The sequence below is a fragment of the Tachyglossus aculeatus genome, chromosome X1 (genome assembly GCF_015852505.1).
Source record: "Tachyglossus aculeatus isolate mTacAcu1 chromosome X1, mTacAcu1.pri, whole genome shotgun sequence".
In the NCBI taxonomy this organism is placed as follows: domain Eukaryota; kingdom Metazoa; phylum Chordata; class Mammalia; order Monotremata; family Tachyglossidae; genus Tachyglossus; species Tachyglossus aculeatus.
In genome coordinates this window covers 63,290,091-63,314,408 of record NC_052101.1, presented here as the reverse complement: position 1 = coordinate 63,314,408, position 24,318 = coordinate 63,290,091, and the positions used below count along the sequence as shown (strand labels likewise).

General features: G+C 40.9%; 1 protein-coding gene across 7 annotated transcripts in view; it reads right to left on the bottom strand.

The window, feature by feature from the left end:
• Positions 1-24,318, bottom strand: part of UBA3 (ubiquitin like modifier activating enzyme 3) — a 33,637-nt gene that overhangs the window by 6,000 nt on the left and 3,319 nt on the right. For 5 of the 7 annotated variants that reach the window (XM_038771943.1, XM_038771938.1, XM_038771937.1 and 2 more), the window contains 10 exons: positions 21,914-22,034; positions 20,131-20,211; positions 18,435-18,517; positions 15,697-15,777; positions 10,319-10,362; positions 9,479-9,543; positions 7,554-7,709; positions 3,152-3,254; positions 2,635-2,748; positions 569-622 (listed from right to left, as the gene is read on the bottom strand). In XM_038771943.1, coding sequence (XP_038627871.1) covers positions 569-622; positions 2,635-2,748; positions 3,152-3,254; positions 7,554-7,709; positions 9,479-9,543; positions 10,319-10,362; positions 15,697-15,777; positions 18,435-18,517; positions 20,131-20,211; positions 21,914-22,034 — 902 coding nt within the window. Of the gene's footprint in view, positions 1-568; positions 623-2,634; positions 2,749-3,151; positions 3,255-7,553; positions 7,710-9,478; positions 9,544-10,318; positions 10,363-15,696; positions 15,778-18,434; positions 18,518-20,130; positions 20,212-21,913; positions 22,035-23,178; positions 23,356-24,318 lie in introns of all 7 variants that reach the window. The other 2 variants (XM_038771942.1, XM_038771941.1) reach the window with 1 other exon arrangement.

Here is a 24,318-nt window from a genome sequence, read left to right as displayed (position 1 = left end):
GAATAGTGTCTGGCACTCAGTAAGCACTCAATAAATGGCACTGACTGACAATCTCTCATCTCAGTCAGTGCTCCAAATTAAAAAAAAAAGACAGCAACAGGTGCCTGTGGAGGTGAAGGCAATCAATGGTATTTATTGAGCCCTTACTGTATGCAGAGCACTGAACTAATAACTCCACATACACTTTTCAATGGAGGATACTAATTTTGGCTTGGGGGCACTAGGACTTCCATTGCCCAGTGTTCATCAGCCCAAAAAACTAGTCACACGCAATCCAGGCAGTGGAGTGGCAGAGGCACAATGATGTTTTTTCTTTCCTCTAGAAGCTAGTAAGGGTTCAGTGTTAATGAATGCCTTTCACCTAAGGAACCACAGAAGAAATGAGATCATGGCAAACCTGAAAACCCTGTTTTGCTTTCAATCGGACAACATTTCTCTAAACCATTCCCTTAGGAAAATTGCAATCTATATAGAGAGTTTTAATGCTATGCCAGATCCCTGAGGTATCGTAATTATAAAAGGGGAATGGGGGGGAGCACACATTCAAGTAATTGCTCTATTTCCTTGCCTGCAATGACAGCATTTGTGGAAGCTACAGCTGGAATGATTCGCTTGATGACGCCTAGAGAGAGGGAGAGAGGGAGAGAGAGACAGAGAGAGAGAAAAGAGAGAGAAGAGAGAGGAGAGAGAGAGAGAGAGAAAGAAAGAAAGAGAAAGAAAGAAAGAGAAAGAAAAGAAAGAAAAGAAAGAAAGAAAGAAAGAAAGAAAGAAAGAAAGAAAGAAAGAAAGAAAGAAAGAAAGGAAAGAAAGGAAAGAAAGACAAATGATTCAGTATCAGGAAATTTATAAGCCACGTCAGTTTTCATCAACTGCGGACTTATGAACTTGCTCAGAATTGGCTGAATTTTAAGGTGTCTTGTGTAAGCTATCACACAAGCTACTGTCATACCCCCCGAAATGCTGGTAATAATAATAATGATGATAATTGTGGTATTTGTTAAGCACTTACTATGTGCCAGGCACTAAAATCATAATAACAATTCTGGCATTTGTTAAGCACTATGTGCCAGGTACCGTACTAAGCACTGGGGTGGATACAAGCAAATCGGATTGGACACAGTCCCTGTCCCACATGCGGCTAACAATTTTAATCCCCATTTCACAGATGAGGTAACTGAGGCAAAGGGACGTGAAGTGACTTGCCCAAGGTCACACAGCAAACAAGTGACAGAGCTGGGATTACAACCCAGGTCCTTCTGACTTACTCAGGTCCCAGGTCCTTACGGCTTACTATATGCCAGGCAATGTACTACGTGCTAGGTGGATATAAGCAAATCGGGTTGGACACAGTCCTTGTCCCACGAAGGGCTCACAGTCTTAATCCCCATTTTCCAGACGAGGTAACTGAGGCCTGGAGAAGTTAAGTGACTTGCCCACAGTCTCACACACAGCAGACAAGCGACAGAGCCGGGCCTAAAACCCAAATCCTTCTGACTCCCAAGCCAGTATTTTATCCATTAGGCCATGCCACTTGTCTGCTGTTTGTCCTGGGGCAAGTCCCTTAACTTCTCTGGGCCTCAGTCTCCTCAGCTGTAAAATAGGGATTAAATACTTACTCGCCCTCTTACTTAGACTGTGAGCCCAACGTAGGACAAGGGAATGTATCAGACCCGAATATCCTGTAACTACCCCAGGGCTTAGTATAGTGTTTGGCACATAGTGATCACTTAACGCATCCCCTGATAGAACAGTGCTTGGCACATGAGCCCACTGTTGGGTAGGGACTGTCTCTATATGTTGCCAACTTGTACTTCCCAAGCGCTTAGTACAGTGCTCTGCACACAGTAAGTGCTCAATAAATACGATTGATGATGATGATGATGATAGTAGGCGCTTAACAAATACCATCACTATTACTATTATTATTATTATTGTGGCCCCACGTCCCTTTAAGCATTATTTTGGTCATTTAAGAATTTGTCAGCCCCTTCCTTCCTCTCCCCCTCGTCCCCCCTCCATCCCCCCCATCTTACCTCCTTCCCTTCCCCACAGCACCTGTATATATGTATATATGTTTGTACATATTTATTGCTCTATTTATTTATTTTACTTGTACATATCTATTCTATTTATTTTATTAGTATGTTTGGTTTTGTTCTCTGTCTCCCCCTTTTAGACTGTGAGCCCACTGTTGGGTAGGGACTGTCTCTATATGTTGCCAATTTGTAATTCCCAAGCGCTTAGTACAGTGCTCTGCACATAGTAAGCACTCAATAAATATGATTGATGATGATGATAATGACTTCCAGGCCCATGCTCTATCCATTAAGGCCATGCTGCTTCCTCCAGGAAGCAGCTAAACAGTACTGAAACATCTTTTAGCTAGTTTCCAAGGCTTTCCAGTAGGGTCTAGGCTTGCAAGTATCCACCTCACCTCCCTATTTCAAGATTCATGGAGAGACTAGACCACCTACCACTTCCAGGACTGATTCACTTGCACTAAATCCAGCTGTTTCCCCCTTAACAGCCATACAAAGTAAAGGTGTTTACTAACGCCTGACATCTAACCCAAACCTAGAAGATACCCGACTGCCCCTTTTAGCTCTATAATTCTTTAGAAATTCATTATCTTACCTTGAGTAAGTCTATATGTAACACCGCTAATATTAAATTGTGATGCTCGCTCTAATGATTTTAGGAAAATCCACTGAATGTGATTAGGATCATCTCCATCCAAAGGAACACCATCTACAAAAATACAGAAATGTATAGAGAAAGGTTAAAAGGAGACCAAAAATATGCAGCCATCTGCACTCAATTAAAACAAGTAGATTCTTTTGCCACATTTGATATCAGAAAAATACTCTACAAGTAATACTAGATCAGGTTTATGGAGAAAGCCAATTACCCAAACTAATTGGTTCAGATGACACCAGTGAATAATTTGGACAGGCACAGCTAAATTCCAACCCATCAAGTACCTGCCAACCCTCATCTATAAAACAAATTGTTTGTTTTATGGTATTTAAAAGCTTATGTGTCAAACACTGTTCTAAGCGCTATATTTGAATATTATGTTACAGCAAGTTATATTTGAATAAGTATGCTTCAGAAAAATCAGCTTTCTTACTATAAATTCTTTTTTTATTACCTCCAAAAGGTTGTTCTTTGGGCCACTGTAATATCCTTGCATACTCAATGCAGTGTTCTGGAAGCCTGGGCATTGACGCAATGGTACACATAGGGAAATTAACCTGAAATCAGAGATTGTTTTATTTCAGAGAGATTTTGAATAAATTGTTTTTAAGCAAATTAATGTTAATTCCTAATTATTATATTTGGTCTAGGATTTCACAAATCAGTAATTATTTGGCTCTCAATTTATAATAAAGACCGATTGTACACACATTTAACCATCGGTGCATGATTTTAAAACTTCTAGAACACAAAAAGAATAACCAATGCACTAGTTTGGCAGGCACAAAAATATGATTGGCTCTGTGTTCTGGAAATTGACAAATTCTGGCTTGGCTGGACTAGCAGAGGACAAGGGAAGACCTCCAGAGAAACAGACATGCCCTTATACTGAATCCTAAAAGTTTGAATAGGTAAACATATACATGTTTACAAGGCAGATTTACAAAAAATAAATTAAAAAACTCCACCCAACCAGATCATTTTTTTTGTACCAGCCCAGAAGACATATGAGGTAATAACATAAAACACAAAACTAATCTAAACTATGCTCTCCGTTTTTCTTGACCTCCCTTTTCTTGTATGACTTTTTAGAGTTGTCTTCTATTAGGGATATATTCACAAAATGACACAAAAGATGTGCTTTCATGTGTGGGTTTGTCCTTCTGAGTAGGTGAACAGACTGGTTTTTCTGGATGGCCTGTGTCTCCCTTAAGATGTGTGGTTTTTATGCTAATTCATGTCAGTGTGAACATACCTCTCGTGTGTGTCCATGGTTGTTCACTGTCCATGTATGTGTGTCAGTGAGTCAATCTGTGGGGCTAGGCACCTACCACCCATTTGTGTCTATGTATTCATTAATAGGCTTCTATTTATATTTGTTCTATTTCCTTCTTTTAGTTCAAACAGGAACAAGGCTACAGTTTGGGGGCAGAAGTTCCATTCAGCGCTCTCCCTTCCACCTGGCCCCTGGTGTACTTCTCACCTTTCCCCCAAGGCTCTCTCAGGAATCCTACTGCTGCTTGTGGTAACTTGGGCACAGTAGTAGCTTTCAAATCAATCGTATTTCTTGAGCGCTTACTGTGTGCAGGGCACTGTGCTAAGCGCTTGGGAGAGTACAACACAACAATGTAACAGACAAGTCCCCTGCCCACACCGAGCTTACAGTTTAGAGGGGGAAGCTTTGCAGGGCCAGGAGAGGAAAACTTGGCAGGGACAGATGTGTGAGACTAGAGCTCAGCTAGGTTGACAAGACACGTTACTTTGCAGGCCAGGTGGGGAAAGTTGCCAGTGTCTGGGGAGCCAAGGGTCAGAGAGTGAGACCAAGGGAGACAGAGACACACACTCAGAGACATACATTTACCAAAAAAGACCCTCAGCGCAAAACAGGGTGTCAGCAATGACAGAGATGTGAGAATAGGTGTAACCACTGAAAAACTATCACCATTGGCTGACTAGAATTCTGGGTCTATTTCCTGCCTCCGTGCCAGGAATTCCAGACAGCCGGAAGTTATGGTCACGCTGTTTCTCTTCTATGCCAAGGACATCAATGTTAATTCATTCAATCGTAAGCAGAGCACAAAGAGACACAGAGAGCGAAAGAGACAGAGAGAGACCCAGGGAGAGAGAGAATGAATCCTTGTGGGTGTGTTTAAAGACAAAATTAAAAGGATCCTCTTTTGAAACGATTTGTTCTTTTTATTTCTAAGATGATCTCTCTGTGGGAGCTCATCTGCTCACATGGCTTCAGCTACAACCTCTACATGGATGAATCACAAATCTAGTTGTCCAGCCCCAACCTCTCACCTTACCTACAATATTGCATTTCATATTCACAGACTTCACAGACTCCGTCCTCTCCTGATTCTCCTCTTATCTCTCCGGCCGTTCATTCTCAGTCTCCTTTGTGGGCTCCTCCTCCCCCGCCCATCCCCTTACTGTAGGGGTTCCTCAAGGGTCAGTTCTTGGTCCCCTTCTGTTCTCTATCTACACTCACTCCCTTGGTGAACTCATTCGCTCCCATGGCTTCAACTATCATCTCTATGCTGATGACACCCAAATCTACACCTCTGCCCCTGCTCTCTTTCCCTCCCTTCAGGCTCGGGTCTCCTCCTGCCTTCAGGACATCTCCATCTGGATGTCTGCCTGCCATCTAAAACTCAATATGTCCAAGACTGAACTCCTTATTCTTCCCTCCCAAACTCTGCCCTCTCCTTGACTTTCCCGTCAGTGTAGATGGCACTACCATCCTTCCCGTCTCACAAGCCGGCAACCTTGGTGTCATCCTCAACTCCGCTCTCTTGTTCACCCCTCACATCCAATCTGTCACCAAAACCTGCCGGTCTCACCTCCGCAACGTTGCCAAGACCCGCCCTTTCCTCTCCATCCAAACCACTACCTTGCTGGTTCAATCTCTCATCCTATCCCGACTGGATTACTGCATCAGCCTCCTCTCTGATCTCCCATCCTCCTGTCTCTCCCCACTTCAGCCTATATTTCACGCTGCTGCCCAGATCATCTTTGTGCAGAAACGCTCTGGGCATGTTACTCCCCTCCTCAAAAATCTCCAGTGGCTACCAGTCAACCTACGCATCAAGCAAAAACTCCTCACTCTCTGCTTCAAGGCTCTCCATCATCTCGCCCCCTCCTACCTCACCTCCCTTCTCTCCTTCTAAAGCCCAGCCCACACCCTCCGCTCCTCTGCCACTAACCTCCTCCCTGTGCCTCGTTCTCGCCTGTCCCACCGTCAACCCCCGGCCCACGTCCTCCCCCTGGCCTGGAATGCCCTCCCTCCACACATCTGCCAAGCTAGCTCTCTTCCTCCCTTCAAAGCCCTACTGAGAGCTCACCTCCTCCAGGAGGTCTTCCCAGACTGAGCCCCCTTTTTCCTCTCCCCCTCCCCATCCCCCCCGCCCTACCTCCTTCCCCTCCCCACAACATCTGTATATATGTTTGTACAGATTTATTACTCTATTTATTTTACTTGTACATATTTACTATTCTATTTGTTTTTTCAACGATGTGCATCTAGCTTTACTTGTATTTATTCTGATGACTTGACACCTGACCACATGTTTTGTTTTGTTGTGTCTCCCCCTTCTAGACTGTGAGCCCGTTGTTGGGTAGGGACCGCTTCTATATGTTGCCAACTTGTACTTCCCAAGCGCTTAGTACAGTGCTCTGCACACAGTAAGCGCTCAATAAATACGATTGAATGAATGAATGACTATTCTCCCAAGCACTTGGTACAGTGCTCTGCACACGGTAAGCAACCAATAAATACCATTGCTTGACTGATCTCACGGAGCGTGTATCTGCTTGCAATAGCTGTGCTGGGAAAAGGGAGAACAGACCAGTAGTAGAATTTATAGTGTCCACTTAGCACGGGGCACTGCCCTTGATGCTTTTCAAACAAATTGTAATGCTCAGATAAGCAACCTAGATGGCAACACTTACTATTTTAGACATATATTTGTGTGTGTGAGAGCATGTAGATAAGAAAATAAAGTCAGCATTTATTAATTCTCCAATCTAGATGGTTAATCTGTATATTACAAGAGTTGTACACATCCATACTGAATGGAATTTTAAATAGCCTAACTTTAAAATGATAGAATTCAATTAAAATAATAAACTTTTAAGCCCTAAAAACCAGATATGTACATTCACTCTGTTCTCGCAACTGTTTTCCTCATTGCTCCTCAGCAATTACAGAACAAAACTGGAGTCATTTTAATTTATCTCCACCAGTACATGGCCCTTTGAAGTTTGCTTTCCTCCACAACATCTGACTGCTCCGCTAGATCCACAGAGAGGTCAGGGGTTTCTTTTCACCTTATGGGCCTCATTAAGGTAATACATACCAACTATTTCCCCCCTCAACTTTGGGAATTTTCTTAAATGGGACAGAGTCTGAAATTCAAAACTAGGAACCACCTTATTTGGAATGGCAGATATTATACCTGGGGACAAATAAGCCTTAGTTTTCTTTGTGCTGATTTTGTCAACTTGAGCTTGTGTTACATAACAATTAGCTTGTAAAATAAAGATGGAGCATATTTTTTAACTTCATTCCTACCACATGGCACAACTAAAAAAAAAATCAAATTTTCTACCATAGAATGTGCTATGCAACATACATAAATCCCAAATAAAAATAGAAAATGAACTTAACTAAGGAAAATATTTGATATTCATTTCAATTTTTCATACCAAAATGGAGATGGGTTCCAGAATGCGAATTCATCTAAATCTGAATGATAAAACATTAGTCCTGATATGTCTAGAAAACGTAAAGACACCCCCTAAAAAAAATTATGATTCTAATATTACAAAGAGATGATGTTATTTTTATTTACCTGAGGTGGATAAAGTTCCAGTGTGCACTCAATACAAGCCGTCATTCCAGGAAGAATTACCCGAGCATTTCCTTTAAACCCTTCTGTTCCCCCATCTATTAGCGGAATTACAGAACTAGGATCCAGTACACCATCTTCATAATTCAAAAGTGACATCTAGCAAAAATGAGCCAAAGGGTATAAAAATGCAAACATTATTACATATTCAGTTAAAATCTCCAGAAAGTAATAGCATTTGAAATAAAGGAGTAGGCATAAAAGTTCATTCATCCTACAGCATTTAAAACAGTGCTTGATGCATACTAAACACAAATACTATTCAGGGGGAAAAAAAAAACAATGTCAACTAGTCAACTATCAGTAACTTCTCTTGCACATTTCTCCCTAAGTCACTCATGTCTTCATATACATATATACATGTATATATGAAAAGAGACAAGAGAGAAGAGATGTCCTTCATACTTGAAGATAGCACCAATGAAATTCACCAATGAGTGCATCTGGGCCTGAGAAAGCCAATGCGGGGGTCATGGTCCGGCTCACATTGTGCACATGGATGTGCTGTCCCCTGTTGTGTTGTTATTTTGGGGGTTTGCAACACCTGGTGCTATCTTCTCTTTTGCCCCCCTCATCTGTAATTCCTTACTAACCTTTTGCTCAAAGAGAGCTACTCCTTTCTCGACAGCAGTACTCCCCAAATGATCTATCCTCGGCCACTGACTCAGTTTTCAGCCAGGATGCAGCACTGTCTGAGGATTTGTATTACTGTGTCTTTAAAATATTTCCTCTGACCTCTTTACTCTGCTACCCAATTTCAGCTCTTCCGTACAACAGTTATTTGGGTATCCTGCTGTCGTTCATTCGCCTCACTTGTTCCACCCAAGGTAACTGTGTTGAGGTGAGCATAGCTTCAGTGTTAGGAGATCTCTGGTATACAGCTGTATGTGATACTTTAATCGTATTCCAAAATTAAAAAAGAAACTTTGAACTTTAAATAGATCATAATACAGGCATACTCTAGGCCAGATGATATAACAAATACTGTTTGATGCTTAACCTGGGTTACAATCCCCCCATGATACAGTCGGTATTGTCTGATGCCCTTCTCCAAGCATATGCACCCAACCAGCCCTGACTTTCCAACCTAGCGCTACAGATCAATAAATCCCTCCCCACCTGGGCTGAGATTAAACAATCAATAATGAATGGAGCTTGGAGGAAGCTCTGTCCAACAGTGTGTCAGCTTTCCAAGGTGCTGAAGGGACCCCAAAGAGATAAGCAAAGAAGCTGTGGTACCAGGAAGGTAACAATTTAAAAATAGACCACGTAGATGCCGATGAGTTAATCGCTCTCATTCAAAGGAATCAATATCCGATGAGGACCTCATCGCACTTAAACGATCCACTGCTTCATTGAAAGACGCCAAAACATATTATGTACATGATTGACCTAAGAGACCCTACTGGAAAGAAGAGTTCAAAGGGTCGCAGTGGTGTTCAAAGGCCCGAGATGCTTTCAGAAGATGACGACGGCTGCTGAACCTAGGCTGATCAAACTCTTCACTACCACAATCGGCAGAACAAATTTCCACTTCTGCCACCTCCTGCAGAAGTAGAACCCCTTATTTAATATCGTAATGTCATGCTTTGACTTATTTTAAGGAAGATTAGACAACAGTGTAGGAACATTTTATCACGACAGTGTACAACATGTAAAAGGAACTTATTTTTCCAAAGGTTCTGAAATGGGGCCTAATTCTTAACATGCAAGTCTATGGGAAAATGCACCCCATGATACAACTATATTTTCAAGGAACATAGCACAATTGTATCATGGGGTATGCTGGTATGTTATATTGTCATGTAATATCTACTAGGTGCTCATGAAGCGCATGTCTAAACCCCAAAAACATTATAAAGCTTTACCAGCATTCCATTCATCCATCTTCTGGCAATGATAGAGTCCAGGCCACATACAATAATATGAAATTCTAGAAGAAAAAATGTTATTTTAGTAAAAATGTAACAAAGGCAAAACTTCTCAAGGATGAAACGCATGGTCTTCCAGTAAACATCAACCCGGCAACTCCTGTACATTCATCAGGAGTTTCTAATTAATGAATAGATGTCCTGCCAAGGGCTGGGGAGAGAATGAACACGAGAAAATTTCAGGGAGGAGCAACAAGGGGTTCCAAGGATGGCCAGGTTTCTCCCTGGCTCAGAAGAACAACCAGGGAAAAGACGAAATCACCAATATCAACTATCCAGTGTCTACTCTTTAGAAAACACAATACTTTAGGTGCTTGGAAACATACCACAGAAGGAACCGACACAGTTCTTGTCCTTGAGGAGCATACAAACTCACCCATCCATTTCTTTTCTTCCCAGCATCCCCCTAGGCCAAGAATTTCAAGCTCCCGTGACCACCACTGCCCTCCTGCCATTTGACGGAGCCATTACACCAGTGTCAAAACTATTAAAAAATGTGCTCCATTATGTGATCGGCTCCTTGAAAGCAGGGATAGTGGCTTCTAGTTCATTTGTGCATCCCACAAACACATTACACAACTCAATAAATACTACTCATACTAATTCTATCAGTCATATCCAAGTCACTCACTAATAGTTACTATATCATTAAGCGAGAGTACGTTCTCCTGTTGTGGTAGACAAAGTATAAGTTTACAATGATTTAAGAGAAAGCGACAATTTTTTAATGCAGAACTACAATTGGAGATTTGTATACCGATTACTATCAATACTTACGTCTATAAAAGGTATCATCAAAATCCTGAATTTTATTGAAGTGTCTGAATATAAAGTAAAGGAACTAAAAAGGGTGGTTGGGGCGGGGGGGGGGGGAGATATTCATTCTTTTCATTTTTAAGATGTATATACCTAAAATCCTACAGCATACATTCAAAATTTATAACTGACCAGTGTATAAAGCACCTGAACCTAAGGTTACTTGCCAGAGAGACTAGGGACTTAGCAAATGTGTTTACATGCTATGAACTTGAAGAGTTGTCTAAAAAATTACCACCAAATATGAGTTGCTAGCTGAGACAATAGGGGCGTGGAGAGGGGGATGGTAAGAGTGACCAATGGAGGAACAAACTTTTATCTTGGGTTTCTGCACACTCACCCAACCCCACGCTACACCATCTTCTGCAAATAACACTGTCTCCTTCCCTTCCCACTGATGAGAGAACACTAGGATTGAAAGTAAAGAACCACTGAAATTCCCAGGAAAGAAAATAAACATTAGTTAGTAAGAGAGTGTTCATCTGGACCTTTTTTATACATAATACTAAACTTAATGAGCTGGTAGGGGCCTTGGGAGGCAATTCATTTGAGCCCCTTACCTTCAGGCAGGTGAATGCCAGCCAGGACAGGTGGTTTCCTATTGCAAGCTCCGAGAGCAGGAGCCGAATCTTCTACTGTTATGTACGCAGTGTTCTGTACTGGTGTCTTACTGCCTTGTCTTAAAAATCTCCAGGGGATGGAGGCTCTACAACCTTCCTCAGTAGCCAGTTGCAGTACTTTATATTTCTGACAGTCAAGAAGTTCTTATGTTCAACTGAAAAGACTCTTGCTTTACATTTAAGCCCATATCCTCTTGGTCAGTTTCTCTATGGACATGAAAAGAAAATGTAAAAACATGCCAGCATCCTTCTTATAAAATACTCTTCATGTGCTTGAAGACAGTTATGTCATTTTATAGACATCTCTTCACCAGGCTATAAAACTCAAATTTTTTCCATTTTTCCTTGTAGGACTTATTTTTAATCCCTTTATGTTTTGTCAATCTTCTCTGCAACATCTCCAGTTTCTTTACATTCTTTTTAAAGTGTGGTGACTTAAATTGGACTGTAATAAAAACGCAAAGTTTAGTGAAAGGATAATTGCATACTAGACTGTAATTCATCTCAGTACCATGTTTGTTGTTTTTTTTTTAATAACAGCACTACATCACTGACTTGTATTCATCTCGTGGTCAACTATGATCTCATTTTCAGGTCTTATTCTGCTGTCTTGTGCCTAACCAGTTTTCTAGCACTGTGCAACTGCCCTCGTCCCAAATGAATTTCATCGTATTGCAAAACACGAGATGACTTTCAATGTTATTCTTATTCAGATGTTACCACTACCACCCAGTTATGTATCACTTGTAAAGTGGATGAACATATTCTTGATTACTTCGTCTGAGTTACCATAAACATGCTAAATAAAACTAGCCCTAGAACTGACTCCAAGGGACACACTTGATTTGTTCCCACCAGGTTGACAAATCACTGAAAACTACCAATAGGATGGGGAATAATATGAGAGAGGCAGTGTGGCCTAGAGGAAAGAGCACAAGCCTGGGAGTCAGAGGACCTGGGTTTTAATCCCAGCTCAGCCAATTGCCTGCCGTGTGACTGAGTCACTTAACTGCTCTGCGCCTCAGTTTCCTCACCTGTAACATGGGGATTAAATACCTGTCCTCCCTACTTAGACTGTGAGCCCCAAGTAGGATAGGAACTGTGCCCAACCTGATTACTGGATATCTAACCCAGCACTTAGTACTGCTATACTAATAATAATAATGGTTGTATTTGTTAAGCGCTTACTATGTGCCAGGCACTGTACTAAAAACTGGGGTAGATACAAGATAATTGGGTTGGACACAGTCCCTGTCTCACATGGTGCTCACAGTCTTAATCCCCATTTTACAGATGAGTAGTACAGTGCTTGACACATGGTAAGTGCTTAACAAATACCATAGTTAAAAATTAAGTCCCTGCTCTACATAACCGTTTCCCAAAGTGTGGTCTTTGATGGAAATCCCAGGTGGCATATAGCCACCCTGTTATTACTGCTTCTACAGTTTCACTTTTAGGAAACTCTTGGCTTGTTTCATAAGTGTGTGCCTCCTACAGGGTCCTTCTAGTGCTAGTTTTGCAACTTGGCTGCTGACGTGTGTCACCGCTCTAAAAATAGCCCATGTGGATTGTCTGTCTCCCCCTCTAGACTGTAAGCTTGTTGTAGTCAGGGAATGTGTCTGGTATATTGTACTCTCCCAAACGTTTAGTACAGTGCTCTGCACACAGTAAGCGCTCAATAAATCTGATTGACAAGTAGTCAAGTCCGGCACAATTCTTCCCTCTTCCCTTCAGGTGTTCCATGGAGATGTGGACCCAGGTGGACCTATGATCCCTGTGCTAGAAAATGAAACTTTCGATGAGCAAATTCTAAACTGCCATCATGGAGTAATTGATCAATTGTATTTACTGAGCACCTGTCTGTAGATCACTGTACTGAGCATTTGGGAGAGCAGGGTGACTCTGATTCAAAGATGACACTACTGATGGAAAGGCTACATCCAGGAGTATCATGCTAGGAATCTCTTGCATACTGCTAGCAGGGCACAGACTGGAGTTGTTTGGATGGTAGTGATGACGGTTTACACTGAACCACCCATACTCTCTCACCTGGCTCCTCTCTACCCAGCAGCAGGCACTGCAAGAGGGCTGGTATGGGGAACAGGTGCTGATACGGAGATCTTTGAAACAGGGCAGACACCACTGTGCTCTGGACTGTAAGCTCATTGTGGGCAGGGAATGTGTCTGTTTATTGTTATACTGTACTCTCCCAAACACTTAGTACAGTGTTTTGCACACAGTAAGCGCTCAATAAAAACAACTGAATGTGAATGCTCTTGACCATTTTGGAAGCCATCTCTGAGCATGATACTCTGTGTGGCTTGATGAGGGTTGGGGGAGGGGAAGAGGGCTTGTTTCTTATACGGACAGGAAATGAAAACACAAAGAACAGTGGCAACACAAAAACACTATACACTTGTCCTCCAGCACAGTTAGTGCAGAATTGAAAAACAGAACACGGCATGCGCAGGTAGAGGCAGTTGGTTCAGGGAGGAGTAGAGAGTCATTGCTACCTCTGGACAGATTGGAAGGATGGTTCCTAGCAGCTGGCTACAAAACTACGCCCAGGAGCCACCACTCCAATGAGGAAGGACTCCTTCAAAATACAAGGTGACTCCAGCATCGGTTTCTCTAAGCCATCTTCCTGAGGCTGAACAGCCCCTCAACCCAGGACTGATTTGTGACTCCGCATCTGGCCAGCCCATGTGCTACAAGTAAGGACATCCTTGCCGGATGACAACTGTTCTTGTAGTCATTCAGCACTGATCAGAAGGGGCATGATCTGGAAGTGGCTCTTCTAAAGCATAGAAGGGAAGGGTAGAAAAAGTCAAAAACCCTACTCCACACTCTAAACCACGATAGCTAAGAGCAGGGGAACTCTGCTTTCCCAGAAGCCCCATTTTCTAGACCAGGAGAGTGGAAGAACACATTCATAAAAGAGAAATGGCTTACCCTACTTAATTGCCTGGATCCAGTTTGTATAACCAATGGTATTGAACACCTACTGTGTGCAGAACACTGTACTAAGCAGCGGTGGCCTAGTGGATAGAGCACCAGCCTGAAAGTCAGAAGGACCTGGGTTCTAATCCCGGCTCCACCACTTGTCTGCAGGGTGACCTTGGGCAAGTCACTTCACTTCTCTGCGACTCAGTTACCTCATCTGGAAAATGGGGATTAAGTCTGAGACTGTGTCCAACCTGATTGGCTTGTATCTTACCCCAACACTTAGTACAGTGCCTGGTACATAGTAAGCACTTAAATGCCATTTAAAAAAAACCCTAAGCGCTTGGGAGGATATAATACAGAGTTGGTGGACACGTTCCCTGCCCACAGTGAGCTACTATTATTAAGACTCTACCGATCTACAAAGTACCGGCAATGAAAAATGGTTCTGAAGTACCAGCTGCCCATTGAAAAATACGAAAATATATGGAATCTGTGCACATTGAAGTGGGAGTGGAACTTCATACTCTTCTCCATGTTAGCCAGGAGGAGTACAGCAGAGGAAGCACACTTTCCCCAAAGTCCCCTGTTTTCTGGACTAAGCCAGTAAAGGACAGGAGGTTGAAGGGGTAAACAAAACAAAAACAAAAAAAAAACCAAAAGCAACAACAACAAAAAAACCCACCAAAAAACAAACCTTGCCTCTGCCGCCCCCCACCTCCGCCCCCACACACAAAAAAAGAATAAAAAACAACCAACTAGTGGAAAACTGGCTTACCATTGCTGCCTGGTCCTGGGACTTGCTGGGGAAGAGTACCACAGATGTAAAAGACATGGTCCCTGACCTCAAGAAGCATCAGTCTATTACTGAATAGTTTGGAGGATCCAAAGTAGGCTTAATCACATATAATCAAACTCAGTAAAGAAGAGAAAGGAAACAAAACCCAACTGAAGTAAATATGATACTCTTGTTTTGTGCCTAAGTGAAACATCAGTAGCAAATGTGGTGGGGTAATTTTCTAAACATTTCTCTTTAAAGATTTACTGACATTCTAAGACCCTAGCATTCTCTTCTAAAAGATCTGACCAAAAAAAAAAGGGTTATTTTTGTTATAGTAGATATTTTCTTCTAAACGGGAATTCCTAAAGCTACTCTCTGCACCCCAACCCCCCACCCTATAACCCCAGAGGGCAATGAGTTATAATAATATTCTTGTACTTAGCACCAAACCTGAAGTGAAACATCAGTAGCAAATATGGTGGGGTAATTTTCTAAACATTTCTCTTTAAAGATTCACTGTCGTTCTAAGACCCTAGCATTCTCCTCTAAAAGATCTGACCAAAAAAAAGGGTTATTTTTGTTATAGTAGATATTTTCTTCTACTCTCCGCACCCCAACCCCCACCCCTTATGCCCAGAGAGCAATGAGTTATAATAATATTCTTGTACTTAGCACCAAACCTGAATTAAAATTGCAAAATAAGAAAGGCTTTGATTATTCAAGGACGTCTCAGTTCCAAGAACTGAGGACTCAGTCTAATCAGAGCCTTTCTTCATCAAGCTAGTGTAGACTGAGCTCAAGATTCTCTGGAAATAAAGAATCTGATCAGGTGGTATCATAAATTTACCTACAATGATATTTACTACAGCACTGGTACTAAACACTTACGAGAGTTTGAGTAAGGAGAAATGATCCCTGCTCTCGAGGATCTTACATCCATTGATTTTTAATCTGAAACGCATCAGTAACAATGACCGGTTTTTGGTAAAGGATACGGAACTACAGCACAATTGGGTATTCTGTCATTGAGAAACTCTGCAGCAACTTCAGATTTAGGTCTTCCAACATCTTTAGGCCTGCGAAAGAAACAATTTTGAAAATCCTATGTCAGTAATAACTGTTATCTGTGAGAATATGGATGGGGACACACACAGCACAGAGTAAGTGGTCTATGGCACATTACAAACCAGCACACCACTGGCTCACCTCCCCTCCCTCTCATCAAAAGTCTTTGGGAGTGAAAGACTCGAGGGAGGGTATGCTCATAGACCAATGTTTGGATTTAGGGGAAGCAGCATGGTCTAGTGGATAGAACACAGGCCTGGGAGGCAGAAGGACCTGGGTTCTAATTTTGACTCTGCTATTTGTCTGCTGCGTGACCTTGGGCAAGTCAATTCATTTCTCTGTGTCTCAGTTATCTCATCTGTAACATGGGGATTAAGACTGTGAACCCACTTGGGACGGTGTCCACCCTGATTAGTTTGTATCTACCCCAGCGCTTAGAATAATACCTGGCACATAGCATTTAACAAATACCGTAAAAAAAAAAATACCACTGGAATCTTTGACTTCATCAGTTGCCCAAAATTAAAGTTGGCTCCATAGTTATAACAAGTGGGTATAGGTGCCCACTCCACAGGTGAGACGGCCCCCAAAGATGTTTGATCTAGACGCAGCATCCCAGGTCCCTAACAAAACTGGAGAGTTGACACCCAAAGCTAGAAAGCCCCAAAATACTGATCTTCTCACCTGCTTTCTTTGAAGTTTGTCCCCTCCCAGTCCTCATCCCCATTAAAACTCCTAACCCCTTTTTGCCCAATACTTAAAAAGAAAAGTCAGCACATTTGTAGACAGGGCTACTGACCTATCCACACTGCTCTGTTAAAGAGCCTGAGCATTTTAGAAATTCATCATCAATCAACGGTGAGCGCTTGCTGTGTGCAGAGCATGTACTAAGTGGTGACGAATGATTGCCTTTTATAATCAGCATATCTACAAGCTTTTAATCAGAATACCAAGACAGGGTTTGAGTGGGAAGATGAGGCGCTCTGTTTTGCACACGTTTGTGGTGTCGCCGGGACATTCAGGAAGGAGGAAATGTGAGACTGCAGGGAAGAAAAGAGGTGGATTTGGGAATCAATCATTCGCATAAAGATGTAATTAAAACCATGGGAGTAAAAACCATGGGAGCGAATGAGTTCTCCAAGGGAGTGGGTGTGCAAGAACCAGGCCACTGTCAGAGGGTGGGAAGTAAAGGAGGAGCCTGCTTGGCACATAGTAAGTGCTTCATACCATATATATATATATATGTATACACACATATATACATATAATTTTTTTTAAAGAGTCATGGTCAGAGAGACAGGAGGAGAACCAGGAGAGGACAATGTCAGTGAAGCCAAGGTTGGATAATATTTAAAGGAGAAGGGGGTGGGCCACAGTGTCACAGGCAAGCTCATTGTGGGCAGGGAATGTGTCTGCTATATTGTTGGATTGTACTCTCCCAAGCGCTTCGTACCGTGTTTCTCACACAATTAAGCGCTCAATTAATACAACTGACTGACAGTCTTAATGGATTGACTCCAACCACCTGCTATGTCTTCCCCATCTTCCTCCTCAACCCACAGCAGTCTTGATGAACCATTCCCATCTGCTTTGCTGCTCAGCACACAGTAAGCGCTCAATAAATTTGCCTGATTGATTCTAACCTTCTGCTCCTCTTCCTTCCCAGGCCTATACAGTTATCACTGCTTATAATTATAAGACACAAAACAAACCATTTTGTTCCCTCCTCGAAAATCAGAGTGGGGCAATGATGTGGTAGAGGAAATTATGTGAGTAAATACACTATATTGTGGAACAATAGCAGTAAAATTCAAAATTGGTACTAAAATTAAGCATTAGGTTATTAATGCAAAAATATATCCAGTTCTCACGTACAGCAACAGGTCTAGTGGAAAGGACAAGGACCTGAGAGTCAGAGGACCTGAGAGTCAGAGGACCTGAGTTCTAATCCCAGCTCTGCCACTTGTTTGTTCTGTGAGCTTGGACAAGTCACTTCTCTGTACCTCAGTTTCCTCATCTGTAAAATGGTGATTAAACCCTACTCCCTCTTTCTTAGGCTGTTAGCATGTAGGAGGCGGACTCTGTCCAACTTGATTATCTTGTATCTACCCCAGGACATAGTAAGCACTTAAATATCATAAAACATTTTTTAAAAAATTAAAATTAACAGTTGCATTCTTGCAAAACCTCAATGAAAACTCAAGATTGTAGTACTCATTCAGATGCAACCATATGTGAACAAACCATTTCTGCTGACACCATAGCAGACTAAACCCACACAAGCTCATACTGTTGGATGAATATTTCCTAATGATAGTCTAACCAAAATGCATAATGAAAACACGCATTATGGCAGAACTGTATATTTAATTTTAAAAAGTACCTACAGTACAAAAATCATTTGATTGAAATTTAAATGTTTGCTATAGAGTTTCACATTTTGCCTGCATGGTATCTACACTATTTTCCAGACTGTACTGAAATACTAATGGACCCAAAATCTTCATCTGTGGTAAATGTGAAAAGAAATGTCTAAAAAGGGCAGCTCTACCTAAATGGCTATTTAATAAAAGAAAAACAAAGATCCAATTCAACAGCTCTTCATAGCACAGTTAGCTAAAGTTTACACAAGGCTTAAATTAGTGAAAACCACAAAAGTAACACTCACCTAAATAAAAACTGCCTATTTAGATTGGAGACATCTATAGTATCCATATCAATGACATGAATTTTTCTAAAACCAGAGAGTGCCTATAGGGGAGAAAAAATTCCAAGTAAATAAACATTGAAAGATTCTCCTCTCACCTCTGAAAGAACTGACATCCTGACATCCCAGAAGTACTAGTATCATATTTGGCTTTAGATTTTGTCTCTTGAAAAACAGTAGAGGCATAATGGCAAATTTGTGTGAGAAGTGTTAATTCAGAGCAGGATTAAGCTAAGAAACTTAACTAGTAGACCAAATCATTCTTATTCTAAATTTAAAATACACAATCAGGAAACTCTGTCCTTACTGGCATGATTCAAGCAAATTTGTTTTTCAAATCATCTGCAAGGCGAGACCATACAGAATATTTATCTGCATTTGCTATCATTTGTACGCAACATAAAAAAGGGCGTGGATAGATTCATGGATGACAGATCCATAATAGGTTATTAGAAGAAAAATTTAGGGACGTTAGAAGGTAGAGAAAGCACATGCCAAGGTCTTGGATAGCAAAGAGGGTAACGCCCACACTTTCTTCTAGGCATCCTTTGCCACCATTCTAGGGAGACGAACACTAGGCTGGATGAAACCAGTTTCACACAGCATTCCTTATTCTTTAAAAATAAATTTCACAAATATATTGCCTAAATGGCAAAACGTTTCACATCCACTTAAGACACATGTCCACTCCTGGGAAGCCAGGAGCACCCTGCAGGAAAAGGGAGGAGCTTGTAAATGTGCAAATGAGAAGTAATCACCCAGACAACTGAGGAAAACCGATGAGTTCCACTGATAGCCCTACCCACCCCTGCCCCAGTAATTCAAAATTCGAAATAATTTCAAAATATATTTTCACTCTGTATCAGCTAGAACAGAGCTACAACACTTAATATTTTGGAGTTTTGAAAAATATCAAACGCTTGTCTTTTCGGTCTGGTTAATTCATCAAAATGATATTACATACATATTTCTGAAAGCTAAACATTTTGAACTTTTTCTTTTAATAAAATCAGCTGCCAAGAAAATAATCAAGGCAACATCTAAATTGAAGTCAATGATCCAAATGCTGATCAAAAAAAATTCACGTTTCCCAAGACTTAATAAGGCACGTGCTTCCACCCAGTTTGTTCTAACAGCACAAAAAACCCCTGCAGATTCTGATTCTTCAGTTCTACGGGGATAAAACTCCCCATGAGATCAATGGAAGCTTTGCCAGATTTAATCAATCAATCAATCGTATTTATTGAGCGCTTACTATGTGCAGAGCACTGTACTAAGCGCTTGGGAAGTACAAATTGGCAACACATAGAGACAGTCCCTACCCAACAGTGGGCTCACAGTCTAAAAAGAAGTTTCTGGTTCGTAAAATGCTTTGGGCTAAGTCAAATGAAAAAAAGATCATTTCAAACTGCAATCACTTAAACTAACTTCATGACTGGGACCATATCAGTTTCCACTCTTTTTAATATATAAATTTTAAATGTATAATTTAATTACACAAAGTTTCAAAAAGTCCCAAAGTTTCTGTTATCACTCCTGGAGTTGAACTTTCCTATCCAAAGAGAAAAGGCATACAGAAGGCATCACATAAAACCAAGGAAATCCTGGGGTTAATGTTTTATGGGGTTCAAAAAAAAAAAAAAAGAAAATTAATTACCAGATTTTTCAGGAGCTCACATCCTAATCCGCCTGCTCCAACAACTAGAACTTTACAAGTATCTAGTAAAAACTGGAGAGACTGTAAAGTATGAAAAAACATAACAAAGATGTATTACATTACTAATGTATTCATTCATTCAATCATATTTATCGAGTGCTTACTCTGTGCAAAATGCAATAAAGGCATAGCATTCACAAAATAATAGTTTTTGAGACATTAATGAAAAATACATACAAGACAGAAACCAGATTCAAATTTAACCTAAAAAAGATTTTGATCATTTCACTAGTTGTAACCTAGGTTTGTTTGTTTTTTTAAAAAAACAAGAGCATGGTTTTAGTCTGGTGAAATTAAAACATATTCCACCAGATTTCAGGCTGTAAAAATGAGAAATATAAAATACATTTTTTCTATTAATTGGAAAGGGATAAAATACCTATTTTACCACATCTAAAACTTCAACTCCCCAACTGACACGAAAAAAATATCTAGTTTAAAGTAAACCACACTCCACTCGCCCCAAAGTGGGAAGTTAAACAAAAATTACTGTTTATGAAGGGGTACAAATCTGAAAAAAGTGACAGAAAAGATAATCAAAAATAAAAATTGAAGTAGCTAAAGAACATGATTTATGAACTAAAACAGAAAAAAAATCACAGTAGACAAACCTAGTGGAAAAATTAGCAAGTTAAAAATTAGAAATAGGTGAAACCAAAAGTAAAAGGGGGGGGGAGCATAAAAAATATGGATAGAGGGACAGATTGAAAATTTGGCAACGGTCCAAAAAAAACTAGGGCAGGCAATCAAAATAGGTAGCAAAAGGTACCAAAATTCAAGGGTCCAAAATGCATTTACTTTTAAAATAAATAACTCCCAATGATCAGGGGCATTACTGTTTTTAAAAATCTAAAAATACAAATGTTTTAATAACAGTATCAGCTGTCCCATGCATTGTAACAAAAGATCTTTCTGTTTGATAGTTTATTGTCAGTCATAGATACATTACGAAGATGTACTGCAAACGGACACTTTACAAAGACACGCTATGTAGACACATTACACAGGAAGGCAGCACAGCCCTAAAGAAAAAGACCAGGTAGTAATCATTCTAATTCTAATCCTAATTCCAGAATTAGGCCCTGGATTCTAATCCCAGCTCTGCCACTGGTCTGCTGCATGACCAGAGGCAGGTCACTTAACCTCTATAAGGCTGTTTTCTCAACTGTAAATTGGAGATAATAATACCTGCCCTTTCCTATCTCAGAGGGATGTTATTAGGACAAAACATAAGATAAGTAATGTGAGTGTTTTGGAATATAAAAGTGCTATTATAAATAATATTTACTTGCTTTTGGCGCAGAATAGGTCAGAGGTATACCCGCTGTTAAGACAATTTAGTGGTGCATCTCCCATATTAACAATCAGTATATCTGCTCTGGTGCTCATAAATAGTTCTTCATTTGTTGCTCAAGATTTATCCTATATTCCAAAAGGGAAAGGCTCTGGAAAGCTAAATTAAATTTATCTTTAAAACATTTAATGTAAGACTTGTAAAACCTTTTTCTTTATTTCCTAAAGAGTTAAATTTACGCTTTAATAAGACAGGTTGAATGTAAGCCTTGCTTTTTACAATCAGCTACAACTATTTAACATTTAATCATTAATTTAAAACTCTCAGTTTTATTAGAACCTCTACTGTACACAAAAGAAAAATGGCTATCGTTTGATGATATACAGCAAAATATTACGAGCATAATTATTTAAAATAAATGTTTCTCACTTCGGCACTTGGTTCGAAATCGGGGTGAGCGAAGGGTCCAGGTCGCTCGAGGAACTTCTTTACGTGGTTCCAGCGACCCTCCCAGTCTCCAGTGTCCCCACACCCACCATCAACAGCCATTCTGCATGGAACATAGTAAATTGAATTGCAAAAAATCAGTAGGAAATAAAAAATCCCCCTCCATACCAATTGCTTCTTTCAACTACACTAAAAGACTACTGCCATAAATTTTGCTCATATATTCCACAAATGAAACAACACCCTCAAACTGGTTATAACCAGAGGTTACCAATTCCACGGAGGGGGTTAATCTCATTTTTGAGCAGGTCTCCCAGCACTTCATCCCTGGTCTTTAGGAGACCTGAGAATTTCCAATCCGGACTGAAAAGACCTCAAATGGTGGCTGTCTAGACTGTGAGCCCATTGCTGGGTTGGGACCGTCTCTATATGTTGCTGACTTGTACTTCCCAAGCGCTTAGTATAGTGCTCTGCACACAATAAGCACTCAATAAATACAATTGAATGAATGAATGAATATGTAGTCTGTATTCTCTCCTCCCCCCAGCCCCTACCATACCCACCCCACCTCTTTTCACCCCGAAATTCAAAATTAGGTCAGCATATAGAGCTTTGATTATTGTAATGCCTCAAAACTTGTCCAACAAGCTACCTAATCATTAAATTCAAAATTACACAACAAAACATTTCCATCTCCATCCATTTAACTTCATACCAATATATCCACATAATCCTTGTTCACTACTACCTTATCAATTTTATAAAAAGCCACTAAAATTAATTCCTCAATATTTTTCCTTGTTCTTTTGATGTAATTGGAAAAACTGCAAGTTTCTAGCTGGTTGCTATAAAGGCAAATTCTCTAAGTACCCACAAAAATAAGTATCTTGCCAAGCTTTCTTGCTCCACCCCACCAACATAGTCGAACCATAAAGCACCTGCAGAAATGCAAATTTGTAACCAACTGTAAATAGTCCCTCAAAAATTGTGATTCTTGGAAAACAGCAGTATTCGTCTGCCTTGCTAAAATTTTTAAAAGGATGCGGGTGTAAAAAAAAATCAACTTTGAAGGAACTCCTAAGATTCTCTCAAATTTAGGCTTAGTTCATTTTAATTGTAATGACACTGAAAACATTTGTGCTACTTTTCAGTGTCATCTCTGAACAGTGAAAATAGCTCATCATGAGAAGATGTTTAACAGTGATCATTGGAGTGCTTTTCTCTCCCCTTGGCAAACACACGTATACCTTGCACAAATGTGGAGTTTACAATCATTTTGGTGATTACTAAATTTATATTTCACATTATTCCTCTAGATTTCTGTCTCCACACCAATTCTTCACACAATCCTGGTTAACACCAGACTCGACTGTGAGAGAGAAGCTAATTGCCACAACAGTGTCCTGTATTTAAGTCTTAAAGTTCTGTGGAAAACAAAAAAAAGGTAGATCTGGTAACGTAAGGAATTATTTTAGAATGCAAAAACAATTATGCCTGCTTACTGATTCAGGAAAACTGAAAGAAAACTGTGGTGATCAAACTGGGATATTTTGCTGCATGGTATTCAGTACTGAATTTCTGATCATTAAATGGAATGCGTCTCCTGCCCAAGTCTTGTGGAATAATAGTAATTGTCCAACGAGTCCTTTCAAATTCTTATAGCTTCAGGTCAGACAGAGGACATAAGCGTTGACTTTAAAATCCCACTCCTTCCCCATAGTGGAAGTGGTGGTGGAGGATTTCCAATATACCGTTTTCTCTTTTTTTTAATCACTTGGCTCTGTTGCCACACTTTAAACACACGACCCCCCACTCCCCAAGGTCACCAGCGATCTCCTTCTTGCCAAATCTCATGGGCCCCACTCTATCCTAATCCTCTGGGCTGCCTAACCCTGCGGCCACCTCATTCCCTTCTCCAGGAAATGCAATCCAATCTCGGTTTCATTAACGAGGTCTCTCCGGCCTCCCCTCCACCCCCTCTTGTCTCTTTCACCTCGCTCTCCTTCGGTCTGTGGGGGTCTGTCCTCCCCCTTTCCCACATCCTCCCCTCCCTCCCCGCACAAACCCCCATTGGTAGCGGTCACCTCTACAGCCTCTCTCCTGGCCAGTCAACCCTATTTATTGAGCGCTTACTGTGTGCGGAGCACTGCACCAATTGCTTGTACTAAGCGCTTATTCTGCTGCCCTGCCCGGCTCGTTTTTGCAAACTGTCTTTCTGCACACATCTCCCCACTCCTCCGTTCGCAGCAAACCAACTCTTGCCCCCCGGCTTTCAGGCCCACTAGCCCTTTCCTTCCTATTTCTTAACTCTTTTTGTTCCACGACTTGCCGCCTCCCGCTCACTGTTCCTCCCAAGCTAACCATCTTCGGTCTCCCCTCCATGCTTC